The sequence below is a fragment of the Lissotriton helveticus genome, chromosome 3_1 (genome assembly GCF_964261635.1).
Source record: "Lissotriton helveticus chromosome 3_1, aLisHel1.1, whole genome shotgun sequence".
NCBI classification, from domain to species: domain Eukaryota; kingdom Metazoa; phylum Chordata; class Amphibia; order Caudata; family Salamandridae; genus Lissotriton; species Lissotriton helveticus.
Window position 1 is genome coordinate 1,829,366,609 of NC_136061.1, and position 21,381 is coordinate 1,829,387,989.

At 42.5% G+C, this 21,381-nt stretch overlaps 1 protein-coding gene across 3 annotated transcripts in view; it reads right to left on the reverse strand.

Moving 5' to 3' along the window:
* Positions 1-21,381, reverse strand: part of BRSK2 (BR serine/threonine kinase 2) — a 762,518-nt gene that overhangs the window by 29,103 nt on the left and 712,034 nt on the right. For 2 of the 3 annotated variants that reach the window (XM_078682764.1, XM_078682763.1), the window contains 3 exons: positions 20,233-20,413; positions 10,992-11,081; positions 2,656-2,703 (listed from right to left, as the gene is read on the reverse strand). In XM_078682764.1, the coding sequence (XP_078538890.1) occupies positions 2,656-2,703; positions 10,992-11,081; positions 20,233-20,413 (319 nt within the window). The remainder of the gene's footprint in view (positions 1-2,655; positions 2,704-10,991; positions 11,082-20,232; positions 20,414-21,381) is intronic. The other variant, XM_078682762.1, reaches the window with a different exon arrangement.

Here is a 21,381-nt window from a genome sequence, read left to right on the forward strand (position 1 = left end):
CACTTGTTGTAAAGTGATCATGTGAAAATTATCTGAGTGTATATATAGATTGAGGGGCCTGAGATTGAGAATTGGTCTTAGTGTCCCATCCTTCTTGGTTATTAGGAAGTACAGCAAGTAAACTCCTGTTCCCTGATGTTGTAAGGGAACTATCTCTATTGCGTCTTTTTGAAGCAATGAGAGCACCTCTTGTTTTAGTAGCGTAAGATGTTCTGCGGACATGGGACGCTGTCTGGGTGGTATATGTAGAGGGGTAGCTGTAAGTTCTAGGCAGTAACCATACTGGATAATTTGTCTCACCCACTTGTCTGTTGTGATGGAATTCCAGACTGGTAGGAACTGTGCTAATTTCCCCCCGACAGGAGTGGAATGTTGTGGGGGGAGCGGAAACCACTGTTTTGTGGTGAGAAAGGTACGATTGGTGTTGTTACCTCGACCTCTTCCTTTATTGCTGTTTCCTCTGTATCCGCCTCTAAAATATCCTTTGTTAGGGCATGATTGCGTATTGGCTTTAAAGAAAGATGAATTGTTTGCTGCCATTTGTTTACAGGTTCCTCTGTAAAAAGAGCGACGAAAGGAGCCTTGTGTTTGTGGGGACTGTAAAGCTCCCATAGATTTGGCAGTCTCAGTGTCTTTCTTCATCTTTTCTAGTGTAGTGTCCAAAGCCGGCCCAAAAAGTTGTTGTTAGTTAAATGGCTGATTAAGAATAGTAGTCTGGACCTCTTGTTTAAAACCAGAGATGCATTGCCATGATTGGCGTCTAAGGATGACACTGGTATTTATTGCTCGAGAGGCAGTGTATGCTGCATCAAGTGCACATTTGATTGATGCATTTGAGATTAGCTTACCCTCTTGGATTAGATCATTTTCTTGTGTCTTATATTGGTCAGGCAAATGTTGAAATAGTGTTTCTAACTGGTCGTAATGGGCTCTGTCATATCTTGCGAGCAGTGCTTGAGTGTTAGCTATGCACCAGGCATTAGCTACTTGGGCAGCTATTCTTTTACCTGAAGCGTCTAGCATCTTAGACTCTTTATCAGGAGGCGGCGCTTCTCCTGAGGTTTGGGAGTTAGCATGCTTTCTAGCATTGGAAACGACTAGAGAATCTAAGGGTAGTTGTCCTTTAATGTAGGCAGAATCTCCAGGGGCAGGTCTATACTTCTTTTCTATTCTGGGGTTTAGAATCCTGACACGTACAGGATCTTCTAACACTTCCGGGGCATGCTTATTAAACCCTTTAATCATAGGCAATATTTGTACTGACTTTGGGGACTGTTCTCTGCATGATGTGTCGACGAGCTCTTCGATCTCAAATGGTCTTCTTCGATCGAAAGGATGCACAGGCTGAACAGGTAGACTCGTTGTGTTCTGGTGACAAACACAGGTTGCAGACTTTATGATGGTCACTGTGTGGAAATTTTGCTCCAAACTGAGGGCATTTCTTGAATGGCATCCTTTCCATGAGCTGTAGGCCTCACAGCGTGGATAGGGCCAACGGCTCGCGTCGACGACCGGAATCGAGCTGATGAAGTCGAGTCAAAGGTCGAGATGTTCAAAAGTTAATCTGAAGAGTTTAAGTACTTTTTTTCACATTGAACTACTTTAGAAAGTAGATTTTGAACTGAAGCGGAAAAGTTACATCCGAACCCAATGGCGGAAAAAACAATCTAATGATGGAGTCGATGCCCAAGCGCACTATCGTCTAAGGGAGGAGACACCTATCTCGTGACTACAAAGACTTCTTCCAAGATGACAACAACATGCAATCATCCGAGCCCAACACCAGATGGCGATCTAATACTAAGTGTGAGATCTGCAGCTCATATGCCTCGAACATGTAGTTGCAGAATTACTGAGAGGGTTGTTTCATCTGCATGGTATCAATCGTAATAATGGTGGAGTTTCTTAAGCCAGAGGTTCTTCCTCAGGCAGCGGATGGGGAGCCATGCAGATACTATGCATGCATATTGGTACATTTGTAATCTGTGTTTGTACTTGATCACTCTATTGGAGCTGTAAAAGATGTTCTTTGGAGAACCACAGAAAAAAATGAATACTTTGTTGGTGATTTTTCTATCAAGGAAGGCTAGATTTCAACATTTCGGTTCAGATCTGGTCGAGCCAGCCATCTTTGTAACTGCATGTACCACAAATAAAAATAAGCATTAAAGATCTTCAAGTGGGTATTCAAGTGTTGGTAAGTTTTGAAAGCCCTCTCTTAGGCAGGTGTGGTGCAGCAGTGTACCCAAATTCTCACCTTGGCCACCATCTTCCTGCCTTTTATCATTCAACAGTAAAACATAAAAGCAACCCAGAGAGAGGTCGGTCAAAACACAAAAGGTGCGGCAAATGCTACAGGAAAGTGACTTAGCGAGCAGCAGAAAACCAGAGCTGGAAAACAGAGCATAGCAGAGAAAAGAGAATACTCTAAAATAAAGCTAAGAAGACAGAGGAACGGAGACGAGAAGCAGCCAAAGGGGCGCACAGCCTGTGCATGTGCGTGCGAGTGGTGATGCACAGCGAGAGCAGGAGGAGTCACGTGTTCAGGTGCAATATGTGAAAGGGAGAGATAGGATAAGGCTAGTTTTTAGGGGTTTCAGGAGGGTAGATAAGAAGTGAGGGACGAGAGAGGCTGTGAAGGAAGTGTGTCCTTACCGCATTTTGACAGGCGGGCCGTCATTAGCTCCAAACAGTTAGTGGTGTCTGGATCACAGCGTGGAAGGAAGAAGGAGGGAGGGGGTTAAGAGGTGAGCTGGAGTTTAGACATACACCTAGAGAGCAGATACCTGCTGCTACATGTCATCCACATCCCTTATCCACCCCACTCCCACCCAACGTCTGAGGGTGAAACGTCTAATAGTGACACTAAGAGGAAGCAGTCTGCTGCTTAAAATGTCCTATTTCCAAGGTGATTGCTACTTCAGGCAACTCCGGCCATTTTGTTTGGCTAAGGGGCCCAGTGGTGCTGCTTTCCCATTATGCTGCAGGTGGAGGCTGTTTAGCACCGCTGCCTGGGGCATCCTCGGCAGACGCAGCAATTTTGACTTACCACAGAACCAAACCTCTATATGATAAATCCTGAGGCACACTCTGTGCCCAGTAAGAGAAAGTCTCTAAAGGCCTCATTTATGAAAAGTGTTGAATCGCTGGTTGAAAACAGTGATGCAACACTTTTTATTGCGCCCTCCTTGCGACAACATGGATGCGCTGTATTTAAACTACAGCGCTCAATGTTGCGAGCATTGAACAGATACGTCAGGAATCCTGACGTATCTGTTGGCGCAGTAATGATGCACTGCAGGATAGTGTTGCAAAACAGATGCAACTCCAGCAATGAGTCGTTACACATGGGGCGAGTCCCATTTGAATGGCCCTGCGTCAGTCCTAACGCCCTCTTGAAGGACGCATATGGATTTGACGCAGTTAAGTCGTAGAAGTGGCTCAGTGAAATCCCATAGATTTTATTGTGCCTCTTCTATTAGCCTTTTTCACAGGGGAACACCCACCCTGCATACATTATAGCTCACGCAGGTATAATGTAGCGCAGGGCGTTAAAAAGTGACACATCTCCCTAGATTCGTCACTTTGTAAATAGGGCGCAGTGTGGCGCATTGATTACGCCACCGCAGCGTCGCAAAAATGTGATGCAAAGGGTGCGTAATCCCTTCATAAATAACAGCCTAGGTACACTGCATGTCCAGTATGTGATAAGACTCTGGCTTCACTAGCTCAAGTTAACAAATAATTTGCCCAGGCATTTGTGTGATGCACAGCAATGCAATCAGGTGAGGTAATCTACTGTACATATTAGAGGCCCACAGTCACAGCTCTAAAACTTGTCTGTCTCGTACAATCGTCCGCACAAACCTTTGTAAACTTGAACTTTAAAGTGCAATGCTTACCCTGTACAGGGTAAGTACCTAGGTGCATTGCTGTGCATATATGTAAATAATCTGCTGTCTTCTGTGCATACTGTGTGTTCCTTTAACATCTGTGTTAACAGTGAGTGAGAATGCATTGGCACTATAAATATGTAAACATTAGGTAGGGTGTACGCATGTGTGAATTCTATGTACACTCTATACGCATGTGTTATGTTTGCGTATAATAGTGATGCGTGCATTGTGAACTTGCCCACTATGGGGCCAGCTGAGTTAGGTAGTTCTGTACTCTGTCACAAAGGTGTTGGATACCCTGTCTACCGTATTACAAGTGCATTGTATCCTAAGAAGGCAGGCAGATATATGTCACATTTATGAGGCAGTACCTGTCTGCAAATCTCTAATTCAGGTCGTATTGTTTTTAAAGGGATACACTTGATTTGTGCCTGATCTCTAATTCTTGTTGTCCATGTGTAGTCTCGTTTTTGCCATCAGCCAAGGAGGAGTAAGATGGCAATAAGCCTTGCTCGTGTATGTGTATCTGCTGCAAGGACAAAACTTTTAAAAATGTAGCTACTGCCATACTACAGGTTCAATTAAATCAGAAAGCAGATAGACAGAAAATCTTGAAGGGATACCTACACAAAAAAATGTATTAATGCAAAACATATTTTTACTGAGAAAAACAATTATACAGAAAAACAATTACAGAACAATTGAAAAATACATAAAAGGTGCTCACATAGTTACACAATAAAACATCAATAAAAACACGATTTACAGTGTAAACTAGAAAACAATGGCAGAGGGATAAAAAACTTGAAACAGGGTAAGTCCAGCAAATAACAGGAACAAAGAATTGCAATAAATGCTTCCTCATGAATATATGCCAAAGACAGGCTTTGATTATGTTTCGACCTATAGCATTTATAAGGTCATCATCAGGACAGGAAAATATTTTTACAGAGCAACCAATCAATGTAGTTTGTGTGGTCTTAGTCAAACGTACTCAGATGAAATCACAAAAGGACCTCGTAAGAACAAAATCAGAAATCCAGCCACAAAAACTAATGAGCACATATCTGATTTATAGTGCCAGAGTGGATTTCGGTACAACTTTCAAACCAACCCACTCACAGTTCAGAAACCACTACATCAGAACACTGCCCGACAAATCAAGCAAGTGCACATATCGCTCTCTGTCAATGCCTATGTCCGGTTGAAAGTTGTACTGGAATCCACACTGCACTATAAATCCGGTGTGCTTATTCATTTTTGTGGCTGGATTTCTGATTTTGTTCTTACCAGGTCCTTTTGTGATTTCATCTGAGTACGTTTGACTCAGACCACACAAACCACATTGTTTGGTTGCTCTATACAAATATCTTCCTCTCCTGATGATGACCTTATAAAAGCTATACGTCGAAATGCCGTTGACTCCTGTCTTTGGCATATATTTATGAGGAAGCATTTATTGCAATTCTTTGTTCCTGTTTTTTTCTGGACTTGACCTGTTTTAAGTTTTGTTTCTCTCTGCCATTATTTTCTTGTTTACACTGTAAATCGTATTTTATGGCTGTTTTGTTGTGTAAATATGTGAGCACCTTTTATGTATTTTCCAATTGTTCTGTAATAGTTTTTTGTATATTTGTTCTTTCAATAAAAATATGTTTTTGCATTGGTAAGTTTTTTTGTGTTGGGTACCCCTTCAAGATTTTCGGTCTATCTGCTTTCTGATTTAATTGTGTTTTCACATATGTAAAGTTGTTGACTGTTTATTGTAAATAATTTTCCTGAACCATTGTAGTTATAACACTATTCATCTGCCCCAGGTTTGGCTAATAGGGTTGCCGCTGTTTGATGTATACTATGAGTACAGACATCTTTGCAGAACGACCTAGAATGTTCCTCACATGTAGTTCATGTACATTAGTATGAAATGTGCCTAAGTAAAGTTGTCTGCCAAGTCTGTCATGACACAGTGTAACTTTCCTTTTAAATGCACACTTGAACATCGCCAACGTTTTCTCCAGTGGCACAACATGCCTCTGTGCTGTAAGCCATCAGCTCAACAAAAGCCTACTGACCCCACTAACATCTTACAACTTCTTTCTAGGTTCACAATGCAATGCTTCATTGGTGGCCGCTCAGATTTGGTTCATTTTACTGGATAAAGGTAATAAAAACCTCTCTAATAGTGTACGGATTTTGAAATCCTTTATTTAAAAATCTGATTTTGGTGGGGGACAATCGATGTTCATTTTCACAGTTATGACAGTAACGTACTTTCTAGACCAATATCTAAAAAATATCATTTATATTCAGGTACGACATCTTGGTAAACCTCACTATTAACTTGTTGAAGTCCCAGAATGGAACACTTCTTTTCTTTTAAATAGAAGATGTATGCATCACACGGAGGACATCCCTGCATCAGAGCCCTGTCAGTATCCCCTGAATAGCATGCCTAGTTGCAGCCATTTTGTAAAAGGCAGGAAGTCTGCAGTGATGATTGATAGTAACATGATCATTCCGAGGACCACACTTCAGTAAACTCTAGCATGTTGTTGACGAGCTAAAACAAATTCCAGCACTGGCTCGGTCAGGGGTTCCCAATCCAGATACACTATTTCCTCATAAAATGCAAAGCTATGCATCTCTGGCATTGCATATCTTTGAAGCAGTTGCCTCTCCTCACTTAAAGAGGAACATTGGTTGCCTGTCACCCTCCTGGACAGAGAATAGCTCCCAGTCATGACTTCTAGGTCATTCATTCCTCAGGAACAGTGGGTGGAGTCATCTCCTCATTGCTTTAGCCTTGGGAATGCATTTCTTGGAGACCTCATTCTGGAAGAACTGAAATAATAGAGTAGCGGAGACATGGAAATGAAATACAGGAATAGAGGGGGCTATCCTGCCGCAGCGGTGCATCTTTTTACTTGGGCGCTTACAGAGATATTGGAAACCGGCTGATCTTTAATCAGGACCAAAATATCTGGGGAGAGAGTAATCTATCTGGAGATTAAGTCCTACCCAAGCTATGAGACAGACAGCAAAACCTTTGCCAGCAATATTAGGACTATAGCCTGTAAAGTACCACACAAAGGAGCCTCGTGAAGACTGCATCCGGAGGGCAGTGCTACAGAACCTGGCGAGGGTGGCCGTTGTGGTGCACGTTGTGGGTGGCCTGATGGCCACCCACAACGTGCACCAATGTATCTCGAGCACTGAATGCCACCACTCTGCAAGCTGTGAACAGAACCTTGAAGTGGGATTGCTAAATAGCAAGAAACGTTAGCAAATGGTTTTTCATCACTTTCAATCCAGAAGGTATACCTCAAACTTATTGGTAACAACTGATTGGGGTGTTGTGGGGTCTCGTCTGTAGAATGCCAATCGTTACCAAACTTCCTCTTTTCATTCCCACAATGAGTTCCTCCTAGCTTTATGTGTCTGAATGTTCCATGTTTGTATGCTGTGTGCACTGTGCCCGTGTGTGAGCTTTGTAGATGTAACTGTGTTATGTCTGCAAGCACTGTGCAGATATGAACTATGGGCCACATGTATTTGTGGGCCTACTCTGTCTCTTTGCTGGAAGTACTTGTGCATTCTGGGTCAGGAGGAAAATGAGATTCAACCGAAATATATTGCACTGTATAGTATTGTAATCACATTTATATAGCGCTTACTACCCCTGAGGAGGAGGCAAAGCGATATGACCTCTCGGATTTACCAAAGGAAAGCAACAGTAACATTTGGATTACTTTTCCAACCTTCTCAGAGACAAAGAGGCATATTATCAAGGTACAGCGTTACAATTATCGCCGCTTTAGCGGCAGAAAACAGCCGCTAAAGCGGCGATAATGGGCTTGATAATATGCCCTTGTGAATTCCCATAGAGGCCCATGTTCACAGCAGAACATGGGCTTCTATTAGAAATCTCAAGGGCGTATTATCAAGCCTATTATCACCGCTTTAGCTGCAGTTTTCTGCCGCTAAAGCGGCGATAATTGTAATGCTGTACCTTGATAATATGCCCCATAGTTCAGTGGTGGAGAGCAGTACTAATTAACCTGACCAGAAATCTGTTCCCTTCATACGTGCATGTTAGCATCTGTACCAGTGCTGCTGGCATATGTTTGCGGCATACTTAGAGATGTGTGCTGGGTGTACATATGTGTTACTATTGATAGTTCATTCACTATATTGTTTTACGTCGTGTGCCCACGGTCGGTCACCTAGCGATACAGAGCGCTCCATACTCTGTTGTATAAACACTGTCACAGTGTGCCACAGTATAGTATATAACCACTGTTTGCATGATCTGCCAATACCTCCAGAATCATGTTTGCAGCATTTTTTGGATTTGGAGCACGTGAGTGTAGTTTGTTTTAAATCCATCAGTAAATAATGAAATATTGAAATATCACAGCAGTGGTATTGAGGAAAACGCTCTCAATACTTCTGATCTGATTAAACTGACCATTTATCTTTCCAAGTGTACAGCTTTGTCTCTACCCCCTTCAGATATGCCAATACAAGTAGTATTATATTATAGCCTTATAGCCCGCCGTAGCGGACTATACCGGCTATTAAGGGCCAGAGCCGAAGGCGAGGGACTTTAACGAGACAGCGGGACTTTAATAGCCGTTATAGCCCTGCTACGAAGGGCTATAAGGCTATTAGAACATTCTGCCACTAGAGGGCAGAATGTTCTAACAAATTAAACAAAGGGTTCTCGAAGCTCGAGGGGATATAAATCCCCTCGAGCTTCGAGACGCCTTTGTAGAACATTGGAATGTTGCTCTGCGGGCCTTTACCAGCCCGTAGAAGCAGGGAGCACTCCATTGTCTGCAATGGAGCCCCCAACATTCCAATGTTCTAATATATTGTATTATATTATATGGCATGCAGTCATTCCAGCAATGAATGCTTATCAGCAGCCTTGACTAGTCATTGTCCTAGAAAGAAGGTCAGGAAATTGGCAGGGCCCCCTACTTACGACATCACTACAACCCCTTGAAGGTCATGAGGAACCACATCTCACAACTTCCTTTGCTCTGGCAACTTCTCAACTGCGGCCTACAGCCAGGCTCAGCTCTCTGCCCACTCTGGGTACCCAAAACAAACTGTGTGTGCAGCGGGGGTTGGCTGCAGGCCCTAGCCTATGACTATGTGTGTGCCCAACTGGCATCAGGTAGTCTACCCTAGCCCGGTTTTCTTAATTTTGATATTTTTTAAGATTTACATATCCTTTCATAGAATTAGCAGACTCTTTGATAAGACTCCTGAACCATCCCCAGCTTGTGGACTTATGTTGGACCATTTGTGAGGGCCACAATCCTGAGTTTGTATTACTGGAACCCTGAAATGGGCTGATATGGGAAGCTTGTTCTTCATTTGTGGGCCCTTGCTCGAGAAGCTTCACCAGGTTTGCAGCCCCAAGACAGAATTCGAGGATCTTGGGGGCAGCAAACCCAGCTGCAAAATGAGCATTTTTAAAAATAATTTTTGGGGGTATTCCTATGGGGTCCACCTCATAGGCTGGGGAAGGCATGGGGTGCTCAATGTAACCCTATTGGGCCATTTCTCTCTTTATATCATGATGTCGAAGCTCAGTATTGGTGGCTGCAACTTTTTCCCCAAAGTTATTGCCAACCAATCAGATGGTTTGGAATCGCAGATCAGGGTATGGGTTTGTGGGCCTGAAATGGACGACAGTAGAAAGCAAATCTCTTGTCCAATAAATATTAATATTTTAAAATTTTGGGTCCGCGGAGGTCCGCAAAATGGGTTTATGGAACTCTGAAAACTCATGGTTCAGATATGGCTAAATTGTGATCCTTTCGTGTCCAAACTAGAACAGTTTTTAAAACACTAATTCCTCGAAAATGATTGATCGGATTTACACGAAACACGCAAAGGCACTTCCTTGAGCAAAGTTTTATTTTCATGTCGGGTCTGGTGTAAATCCGTTCTGCTATTTTCCTTCATAAAGAGAAAACTTAATTCTATGGGAATGAAATTGGAAATGGAGAGTAGACCTACCTCTCTCCTCCCTCCAATCCCCCCACACACCTCCGTGTAATAGATCTTCATGAAACACCATGAAAACCCCGAACTGGATACACTTTTGTTTTAGTAAGTTTCATGAAGATATGTTGAACAGATCACGTGATGTTAATACTGTCTGTACTTTCTGGCTGCTGCCTAGAGAGTCTCAGACAATGTCAGATTCCTTTTAACTACCACTGGGTGTCACTGCTGTACCACGGCCTTGCTGCTCCAGCTCTAAGGCATAGCACGGTGGAGGCTGCTCTATGCATCGCTCCATTCCATGCCATGTCTAGCAGATGCAGGCTTAGTTCCTCTGTGTGGATAGGAATGACTCCTGCTACCAAACCATGGCCATCTGTACCTTAAGCAGTTGATATATTTGCCTGTCTGAGCTGAGTATATGAGCTGGCAGAGCATGCCCTTTAAAGTTTGAATATACCAGCACAGTATACACTGTACAAACAAAAACAACATGTGTGGAAGTGAGAGGAGGATGGCATGCTATCTTGGATGGGGGACAATGTGCAGTGCCACTCAGGAGATTTAAACAAAAGACAACATGGGGCTCAGGTGGATGTAGGCCACTCTGTGAAGGGCCTCATTCTAGCGTGATAGGCTTTGACAGACAGTGACGAAGGACACCTCCATTTATAACCAGGCCAGCCGGTAAGGCAAAATCACACTTCCTGATGGGAAAATGCCTCTCAAAGGCCAATCACATCACGGTGTCTGCTGCAAAAGTGGCCAGTCAGGAAACCTGAAAATGTCCAAATAGATCAAATTGCCTCCGTTCATGTGGGATGTACATATCCAGTGGTCTTACTTCTGAGAAGGCAAGAGTTGGCAGCTACCAACTAAACAGAACACAGCAAGAGTGGGCGAAGGGCACCACCCTCTGACAACCAAGCCATTCAGATGCACCCCAGAGACGCTTCCCACCACTTCCATCCCAACTATCATGAGGTCAGGACAGCAAGGATGAAGGCTATCCTGGCCCCTTCTAGCTATATGTTTGCAGACACCATACGGATGCTGAAGGTCCATCAGTCTCACCTGATAGCTGCTGCACGCAAGGCTGCTCATCTGTGCTTAATAATTCTGCCTGGATAGTTTCAACCACACGCTTAAAGCGCCGGCTTGGACCTGTGTTTCCGGGAAAAAATATTAGTAATGAATTAGTAACAACAACAAAAAAATGATAGGAATTATAACTAGAACAGTAACACAGATTATACTAATACTAACGGGGAAGAGGGTCAGTAGAGTTAGAGTATTGTACATTTAAGCATGCTCCTAAGAGTAACAGTATGGGACCAAGCCATTGGGACCATCTGTTGCCCGTCTCCTGCTTGAGGCTAGTCTGTGTCTTTGTGCACGTGGCTGCTCTGTGTCTGCCCATGTGTGGCTGGTCTGCATATGTGTGATCCCTGATTCTTTATCCTTGATAGACTGTGGCTCTCTGTGTTATGACAGGATGTGTGTGGATGTTTTGTGAAGACTCTGAGTCAGAATAAAATTTGACAAGTTGAGTGCAGTATGTCATGGCAGTGGAGGACATTATGTCTGCCACCCTGATGGACTACCGTCCCCCAAATGTAGAGATCTCCGCTAGCCCAGTGGTGACCTATGAATCATGACAGGTTCCCTCAACATGGCAATTTCTGCCAAGGTACAAAAAGTTTGGTGGATGGGCGTCATCAGTTCTGACAGCCATTCACTAAAGTTTAACAAAGCTTTTGTTTTTTAAAAACAAAACTCCCAAAACGGAAGTTTCATATTGAAAAAGAAATAACAAATATTCCCCACACCCAGGAAGTTTTTTTTCTTAGGGTGTGGGGGTCATATATTTTTTTTCAGTCCCTCACTGCCAGGTTTTACCAGACGGACAGGATAAAAGGATATTACACCATTCAACCTACTTAGAACAGGCAGTGTAATGCCTTTCCTCCAATGCCCCCATCTCTGTTGGGATGAAGCATTCCATCAGCAGAGCTAACAGGGGATTCACTGACTTAAAGTCGATGGCCCACCTGCAGGGCTGGACGGGAACCAAATCAGACCCTGGCAAAGTGCTCGGCCGGCCCCCGGGGGGTTGGGGATGCGGTACAGCGGCCGATATTGCAGCAATGCTGCAAAAACGGCCCTGGCACAAAATCGGCCCCCAAGGGGCCCAAAACCGGCCCCAGCGGCCCACCGGGGAAATGCCCAGTGCCCGCTGCAGCCAGTCCGGCCCTTCCCACCTGACTCTAAATGAGGAAGGCAGACTGAGGGTTTGGCAGACAAGATACCACATCACATACTCTGGGTCCACGTGGTCCATAAAACTCAAAATCTGGCATTGTGCTTTGTTGTGTGTGTAGATGTTCTGTGCCGGCCTGTATGTTTCATTAGCAGGGCTGTTGTGTGCTGGCCTACTACCTATCTACTCTGTCACTGGCTTTGGGCCTGCCCTTCTGTTTGTGGCTACCCTAAAGACAGCTATGTTTATGGTTTGCCTGCACCTGACTGTGTGTTTGTGTCTGCCTTTGCTCCTTCCTATATGTTTGGATAAGTGTATTATGTTGAGCAGTACATGTACGCAGAACAGAATCAAATGGTCGAGGTCATAAAAGAGATGATGATTATTTGCGGACATCAGCTGATGTTTAAAATTTGGTAGCACACTATCATGATTGGAAATTGTGCAGTGTCCAGCAGCGAATAACATACTGCCAAATTAATGAATGAGATATCAAAAGTTTCTAATGATATATTACAGAAGCACATTATGTAACTGCAGTGGCAAAGCAAATAGGTCTTGTCTGTGCAATCTATTGGTTTTGCCAATGATTCTAGATGGTTACTGTGAATGTGTGCATATCCGTGACGGCCATCTTTCAGCAGGTTTTGTACAAATAGAATGCATTCCCGGATGGCTGCTGCAGGAGTGCATGCATCTATTTTGAATGCATTGTTTAACTTTATTTTTTAAAATCTCGTTCAAAGATGGCCGATGTGGATGCAAACATATTCACAGCGGTCATCTTGAAATGTGATTTTTTTTAAATAGAAACAAGCTGTTTAAAAATTCCAGCAATGAGATTATACATGGGCACATGCGGGCAACCATCTTGAAATAGCTAAAAAAAAAACATTTTAAGATAGTCATTCACCAATTGTGCTGCAAGCTGCAAAAAAATCAGAAATGGTCTGGGGGGGCAAAAGGACACTAGGTGGGTGGTATCAAAAGGGATTGGGGTAAAAAGCAAAGGTGGTTAAGAGGAGAAGAGAGAATTGAGAGATAGAGAGAGACAAACTAGTCCCTCACTTATACTTTAATGGAAGGTTTGTTGTCAGCAGTGGAAGAATACATCAATCAGCCAAAACACTGTGATACATTGATGCTCTGGGGAGTAATACATACAGAATAGGGATACAAACTATCAGAGAAGTGCGATAGATGAGATAGACCATCGGGGGATCAGGCCAGTTAATCCAGGCAGTAAGATAGTCAACAAAAGCCAACCAATCATAAGCAAGGGGCTGAATCAAATCTCTTTCAATGCATATGTAATGTGTTGGAAACAAAATGCCACCAACAGACCGCTAAGGTTGTCTGTAGCCTAAACGTAAAAATGTTTTTAGGTGAAAAAAATCGATAAGGTAACTTTGAGTTGAAATGAGAGCACTTGAATAATATGAATAGATTTAGTGGATGAAAAAAACAATACATCTATTTATCAAAGAGAAAAATGTATTCCACTGATGTTAGGCATGTAGGATGTGGGCAACAGTAGCGTCCATGAATGTTTCATCATCGCCATCTTCATAATTTATTAAACACTTAATGCCTGCAGGGTCCGCTTGTCATTTGTCTTTGGAGTTTTATTCTTTCTTCTTTTGTGGTTGCCAGTTATGAGGAATGATCCAGGGGTAACCACATGAATCCAGGTTATTTACGTTTAGTCAACCATATTTCTCATTATAGTGGCATGCTCACCTATCTCCAGATCCTATATAGTAAAGAAAGTAGAACGCCAATGTGAAACTCCTACGTAAATTGCCATTAGAACGCCAGTTTCAGACTGTACCCAAACTGTTATAAGCATATTTAATTCAGAAATGTTCAAATAAACTAGTAAGCTATCAATGGAGACGGATGGCAGAAATGTGTGTTTATGTTTCTGAAAGGTTAGAAGGCATATAGCCAGACAACACTAAGCACATGCCTCGTGCAAATTAAGGTGAAGCTTTAAATCTTCCACCTGAATTCAAATATGGTTTCCATGGGACATAAAAGTGCTGAGATGTATTCGGAAATAAGCTTGAGCAACAAAGTGAGCCACCGCATAATAATATTTTACCTTAAGATTTTTAAAAGGTAAAGAAAACTATTTACCTGGTAGAATATTGATAAGGAAATCCTTATTACGCTATGCTAATCAATAAGAAGCAGATTTGGAAAATCTAGTCTCTTGGAGTCACAATAAAGTAAATTCCACAGAAAAAATGTATCATTTGAAAATATAATGGGTTCTCAAAATAAAAATACTTCTTAAAATTTTTGGTTGAGTTGCTGTTTTATTCTACGTGTATTCTTTTTCATCAAAGGGCTTGATGACGAGTCTGGCTTTCTTTGACCGGAAGACTTGAGGACTGCATTTGCGTTCCCATTGTGGTGCCCATTTTCAGGGAACGGCAAAAGAAAATCCTGCCAGATACGAGCCAGATCAAAACGCGTTTTGATGCTGCTAGCATCTTGCTCACCATCGTGAGCAAGATGCTAGCAGCATCGAAACGCGTTGATCACTTGCTTTCATGTTGAAAAGATCGTAATAATATCCTGTTGTGGAAATTCCAAAGGAGTGCGCCCCAATTCTTTTGCGAGCCGAAGGAAGTGTTGGGATATGTAACGGCGTGGTTCTGCCGTAGGGAGAGGCACCCATAACGAGCGCTGAAACTCCTGGGAAACTTGAACCGTTGTGATATATATATATATATATATATATGCTTGCTCCACTCACTCCAAATTATCCCAGCCGGGATTGAAGATAAAGTAAGGCACTCACGGGGTTCATTTAGCTCAGCAGCAGTATTTATTTTACAGACGTGTTTCGGGAGAACGCTCCCTTCGTCAGTGTTTTACAAAAAACGCGCGCAGTGGCAGCATATATTGTCGTTTCATTTCCGGTTTACAGGCATAGACATAAACATAGGACAAGCTTCGAATCTACTCGTGCGCTCCATCTTGTAATGTCTAATGCCATCTTTTGCAATAGTGGGTGTGTAGTTTCATACAACCAAAATGCCTAAATGAAAATCATTATTCATATTATTCAATGTGTATGGCCATGATGCTTACTGGTAATTCACAAGTCAAAATTGTGAACACTTTAAAAACGCCATAATGCGTATTTTGTGACCCTCTAATTAAATAGGTGGTCATAATGTAGCCGTGGATCGGCTATGGCAGCATTAAAGCTACCAGTATTTACAAGCACCAACATAGTGCGAAACGACTGCAGACCAATCGGTCTACCTGTCATAATCTCGCCGTGGATCGGCATCGCAGCCAATAAGGCTGCTCAATACCTAAGTATGCTTCATGACCATAATTCCACATCATCAATTCTAAGGCTGGTTATTCTATCACACCCAAACAGATAATTGTCTTTTCTGCCTGTAAACCGGAAATGAAACGACAATATATGCTGCCACTGCGCGCGTTTTTTGTAAAACACTGACGAAGGGAGCGTTCTCCCGAAACGCGTCTGTAAAATAAATACTGCTGCTGAGCTAAATGAACCCCGTGAGTGCCTTACTTTATCTTCAATCCCGGCTGGGATAATTTGGAGTGAGTGGAGCAAGCATTTTCGATCGCGGTGCACCACCGCGAAAAACGGCACCCGCTGCAGGAGTGACTCGTAATTGGTGTGCAGGAGCGTGGATATATATATATATATATATATATATATATATATGAGCACTAGCAAACAAGAGCTTTACTCAGAGTGAGCTTTCACAAGGTACAGTCTATTTTTTGCCATATTGGAAAAATATTTATTTAGTTTGTACAAATATAAAAAATGGCTTCTTAGGGATTTCTTTCATGGGCCTTTTGATCTTGTGAGTGAGCAGAAAATCCGTCTACACCAAGGAAATATTGGGAAAACAATATCATTATACATCATTGCTTTCTGAAAATATTACTTTTTGAAAAAAAATACACAAATAATATCTAGTTTTTTTAAGAATTAATGTTCAATTACTCAGAGTCAAATACACATAAAAAGAAATGTGGGTGGTAAAGGAAACAAATATGACCACATACTCTAGTGGTGCACAACTGGTGAAAAGTGAATGTCTACATTACGTTACAAAGTGGTAATGGTGTACTAACAAATCAGATTTGGTAACAGTAAAAGCTTGGAGCAAATCAATAGTTAGTTCATTATGTATAAACTGTAGATGATTGTTTTGATCTCTTCAGAAATTACTTAGTTGGGGCCTTCAACAGAACATAGCCAGGGACTCTTACTGTAGCAACCCTCTTCAAAGTCCTTCACCCTCAAAAAACCTGTTTGATGAAATGTAGTCAGCATTAGCACACATCACATTAAAGGTTCTCAGCGGCTACACGGACCTCTGAAGAGCCGTGAACTGGACCACCAGCACCTTATATATGAAGAATGTTAAGATTGTGTGTTCATAGGACAGCTCGGGGCACTGTCCTTGTCGAAAACCCCTCAGTCTTAGTTCTATATTTAATGCAATACTTAAAACATTTTTTTAACTTTCTCAGATGTTATCTGATAAAGTGCATCTCATTTTGTGTCTTCTCGATTAGGAATGTATTTAATTGCTCCTTTTCCCATAGGCGAGATGAGATTCACAATGACTAGGGAACAAATACCAAAATCCTAAAATCATTTAATGAAGACAGCAAAGCAAATATCAGAATAATATGAATCTCAAAGAGAAGAGGGTCAATGGCGCTAACACTTGGGAATGCCTAAAAGGCAGTAATCAACACTATTGAAGAGCTAAGATTTTGTTAAAGGATTCTCTTGTTAAAACTGTGAAAATTAATAAGTGGCAGAAACAACTTTTTCTCAAAATTGAAAGTTCAAGCCGAAGAAGAGAATCAAGTATAATACTATTTTTACAAAAAATAATCACAAGGGAATCAACGCACGCAATTTGATTATAAATTAAAGACCTGTTAGGAAAATCAATAAAAGGCATTAGATAAAATTATATGAAAACGATCATTGCTTGCTGGTGGTCTGGGGCATACCACCAATGCCTATTTTATCAAAAGAATAAAAAAACAAGTATTTCCAAAGCCAAAGAACCTTTCCTTTCAAATTGCTGAGTGCTGTATTACTTACTTTGCGAATGCTTGTTTGAATTATTAGCAAACACATTTAAAAACAAATGGGTGCCCCTGATGCCTGTCTAAGTCATGGCTTCACGATGCATGAGCATGCCATGGTAGATGTAACTGAAAAACTTTTTTTTTTAAACTGACAATCTAAGGCACATTAGGTAAAGTGTATATGGGTGGTGTTGTCACAATGCCATAGTGGAATGATTGTTTTCGTAAGAAAAGTAATGCCAAAAAGGCAGCCAAATCTTGTGTATGAGTCATGATAAGACACACAAAAGGTGATGCAAGGAATTCTTGCAATAAGTCTAACCACTGGCAATCACTTGGGGTGGCATCCCACCCATCTTTTGTAGCTCACCATGCCACCTAAGTTTGAGCCCGGCCATATGTACACCAGTCTAGGCCCTGCTCCAATAGGAAAAGTCCAGCCTGAACTGCTAGGCCAGGTTCTCCCTGTGCCGGAATACAAACAACCCAAGACCAGTTACACCCTGATTGGGGATTATCAGTCGGGGGTAGGTTGGTTCCAGCGTCACAGTGAGCATGAGACCCATGTCCGTTCCACTTAGGGCATTAAATCAAAACACACAAAAGGTGATGGGAAGAATGCTTATAATATTTCAAACCATTGGCAATAACTCGGGATAGCGTTCCAACCCATTATTTTTTTGCTCACAAAACGAGAGATGGGGAGTAAAGACAACTCTTTGGAAAGCTGAGGAATTTCCATTGAAGTTGAATTCAAAACAGTTTTAGTGATATGAAAAGCAGAGACACCGTCCAAGCAGTGCTGGAGGAATGGATATAGATCAGTATTGTATTAACAAAAAGTATGCATATGAGAGCAGAGGCTGCCTGAAGAAATACAGGAAAATATATGGAGCTTGGGAAACATAGATGGCTGATATTAAATGTAATATCCCAAGATGTTATACAAACTGAAATGAACACTTGGAAACGATACCAGAGTTACCCTTTAAGACAAATGATTTTGATGTAATATTCTATCGTAATGAGATCAATGGATATGTCGACAAAAAGTAATCTAAACAAATCTTGGTGGATATGTTCAATGATGGTCTTGCTCTATATATCACTTTGAACTGCGTGTTTCCTTAGGTGGAAAAACGATATTAATATTTATATAAAAAATATAATTAAAAAAAAATGTGTACAGCGACACTGACGGGACGAGGAAGGTATGTATGGCTGTGCAAGTATACGGACACGTGCTTGAACCCATAGGGTTAGTACGGGGTCACACTTTAGGCAGGCTGAAGACTTGCACATTGGGGGTGTACATGGTCAGATCTTTAAGTGAAATAAGGGAGCTTCCTGTACCTTGTGGTTACCCGTCAAAGATAGATTACTGAATGCCATGAGTTGCCCCAGGCCATGCCCCATGTCCCTTGATTGGTAAGTACAGATGATTATACTGGTGGGTTAGTCACCCCTTGAGTTAAGATGAAATGGGTGTCTCTTTTCCAAGTAAGGATAGGTGGAGCTCATATATTTACATCCATATCAGATGAGGACTTGAAAGAAGCGCCTGTATGGATATTAAAAATATAGATTCTATGGAACATTCTCTAAGGTTTCTGCAAATATGCATGAAAGGTATGAAATGTTATGCACATGGAAGTAGCTCACCAGAAGGATTCTTTGAGAGTTCTGCTGTACTGTGGAGCACATGCTACAGGTACTGTGCTTCACTCTGTGCTTGTGGTACAACGTTACATGTGGATGCTAAGTAACTGGGATAACGTCCTCAGTGTGCGATAGATGTTCGAATTTTTAACCTTAGTGTGAGATAGGCAGCATAGTGTAGATACAGATCACTACTCCACATGAGTACGTGCTGGGCGTAGGTACTGCTCTTATGTACAGAAAGTATCTCCAGACACGTCATGGAGCAAGGGTCACCCATGGTGATGACAAGCGCTGGTTCACACACAAGTACAGCTGTCAAGTTTCCCTGGTCCATGCCTATGCTCTGCTCCAGTCCAGGTTTTCTCTTTCAACTCCGGTACTCGTAGATCTGTTTTGGAATGGAATAAACAAGGCTACAAGTACCCAGAATTCAAAGAAGAACCCTGGGCTGGAGCAGCACATCACCCATGGGAGACTTAACAGGGCTGCAACACGTGTGAAGGCACAGGGAGGGGGAGGATTCCTTGGTGGGTGGATAGGGCTACTGAAAGTCAGAACCATGTGTTTTGAGAGAACTAGCTGCCTCCTCGCTGAAACTAACACGTCTGGTTGCTCACCCTCTCACGATGAGGCAGATCCTGACAGAGATGATGACAATGGCTTAGCAGTGGTGGTGCTTTGACAGTGATGTACCAGTGCTTCAACAAACATGAGTGATCATTTTATATATGTGACGTCGAATGTTGACAGTAGAGCGACACGTGTGTAACAGTGATGTGTGTGACACTGGTACAGAAGTAGCACATATGAACACAGTGAGCTAGTGGCTTGAAAGGGATCTGTGTAACAATTTGAAGTTTCACGATGACAGCGCGGGTCGTGTGGCAGAGATGGTTGCAGAATACGTGACCGTGATATGATGTCGCGTGACAGTGTCGAATAAACAACAGTGATATGATGTCGCCTGACAGTGATATGATGTCGCGTGACAGTGTCGATTAAGCAACAGTGATATGATGTCGCGTGACAGGGATATGATGTCGCGTGACCGTGTCGATTAAGCAACAGTGATATGATGTCGCGTGACAGTGATATGATGTCGCGTGACAATGTCGATAAAGCAACAGTGATATGATGTCGCGTGACAGTGATATGATGTCCCGTGACAGTGATATGATATCGTGTGACAGTGTTGCGTCCGGTCATACATGGTCTGATGCTGGCATGGCATTGATGCGACACAGAGGCGTTGCAGCAGCGCAACCCGGATCTCACCTGATATCAGTGTGAAGGTGACAGAGTAGATTCCGTTCTCCTTCTGTGCGTCACTTCCTTCTGTGTACGTGATGTCCACCTGGAACTTCACTGGCTTCTGAAAGACGGCGGGGCCTGCCGTGGACTTGTACTCTGCCCGGAAACTCGTCTGTGAGATCACACTGTGACTGAGGCTGGGAATCTGCAGGGGAGGAAGGGGGCAGGAGGGATCAGCAGGGAACTGACAATTCATCTCAGCCCTACAAGTACCCATAGGGATCACTCTGTCCATGGCATAGGTCCTAAAAAACAGAAGTGGGGGGACTAACCTAGTTAATCAGTATGCAAGTGTCATCGCAGCGCGTGGCATCGCAGCGTGTGACATCACGGCACGTGACATCGCAGCACGTGACATCACAGGAACTGGCATCACAAGAAGTGATATTAGATCTTAAGCCTTCACATATATGTTTAGCAGCTCTATCATCAGTACATTTGAGCACATTACGAGTATACTTGCAAACCCTCCTGATTTAGGCAGAAGATTCATACTTTTGTACACTACATATAAAACAATTTTACCTTTTGTCTACGTTAAGCGTTCTATAGCCATAGTGCATTAAAAGAAATAGTGATATTTAAATTATGGATGTATGACATTACAACGCATGCTTTTACATCGCATGCTTTTACAACGCGGTTTTTACAACGCATACCATTACAACGCATAGTGCTTTTGGGCGCTGGATAGTGAATAGTTTAATTTACTATTCCAACTCCAGTCCCCGTGGACACTAGGGAAGGTTATTGGATAGTAAATTAACCTATTCCCTATCCTAGAGCGCCCCCCAGCGCAATGCGTTGTAATGGTTTGAGTTGTAAAAGTTGCGATGTAAAGGCACTGCGTGGTAAAAGTTGCGTTGTAAGTGATGTTTCCCTTAAATTATTACAACTCCTCCTCAAGGATAATAAGCATATATAAATGCAATTTATTTTGTGCAAATACTGGGAAAGATCAACACATCTGATGTTCTAACAGTTCATGCAAATCTCCTAAACAGAGCCTGAACAAACTGAAAAGCTGCCTCTCCTAAGTATGTGTGATGTGCTAACAAGGTGCAAGCCTTTGTTTCCCCTCTTCTGCATTTGCATCAGGTGTGAGGCTCCCGA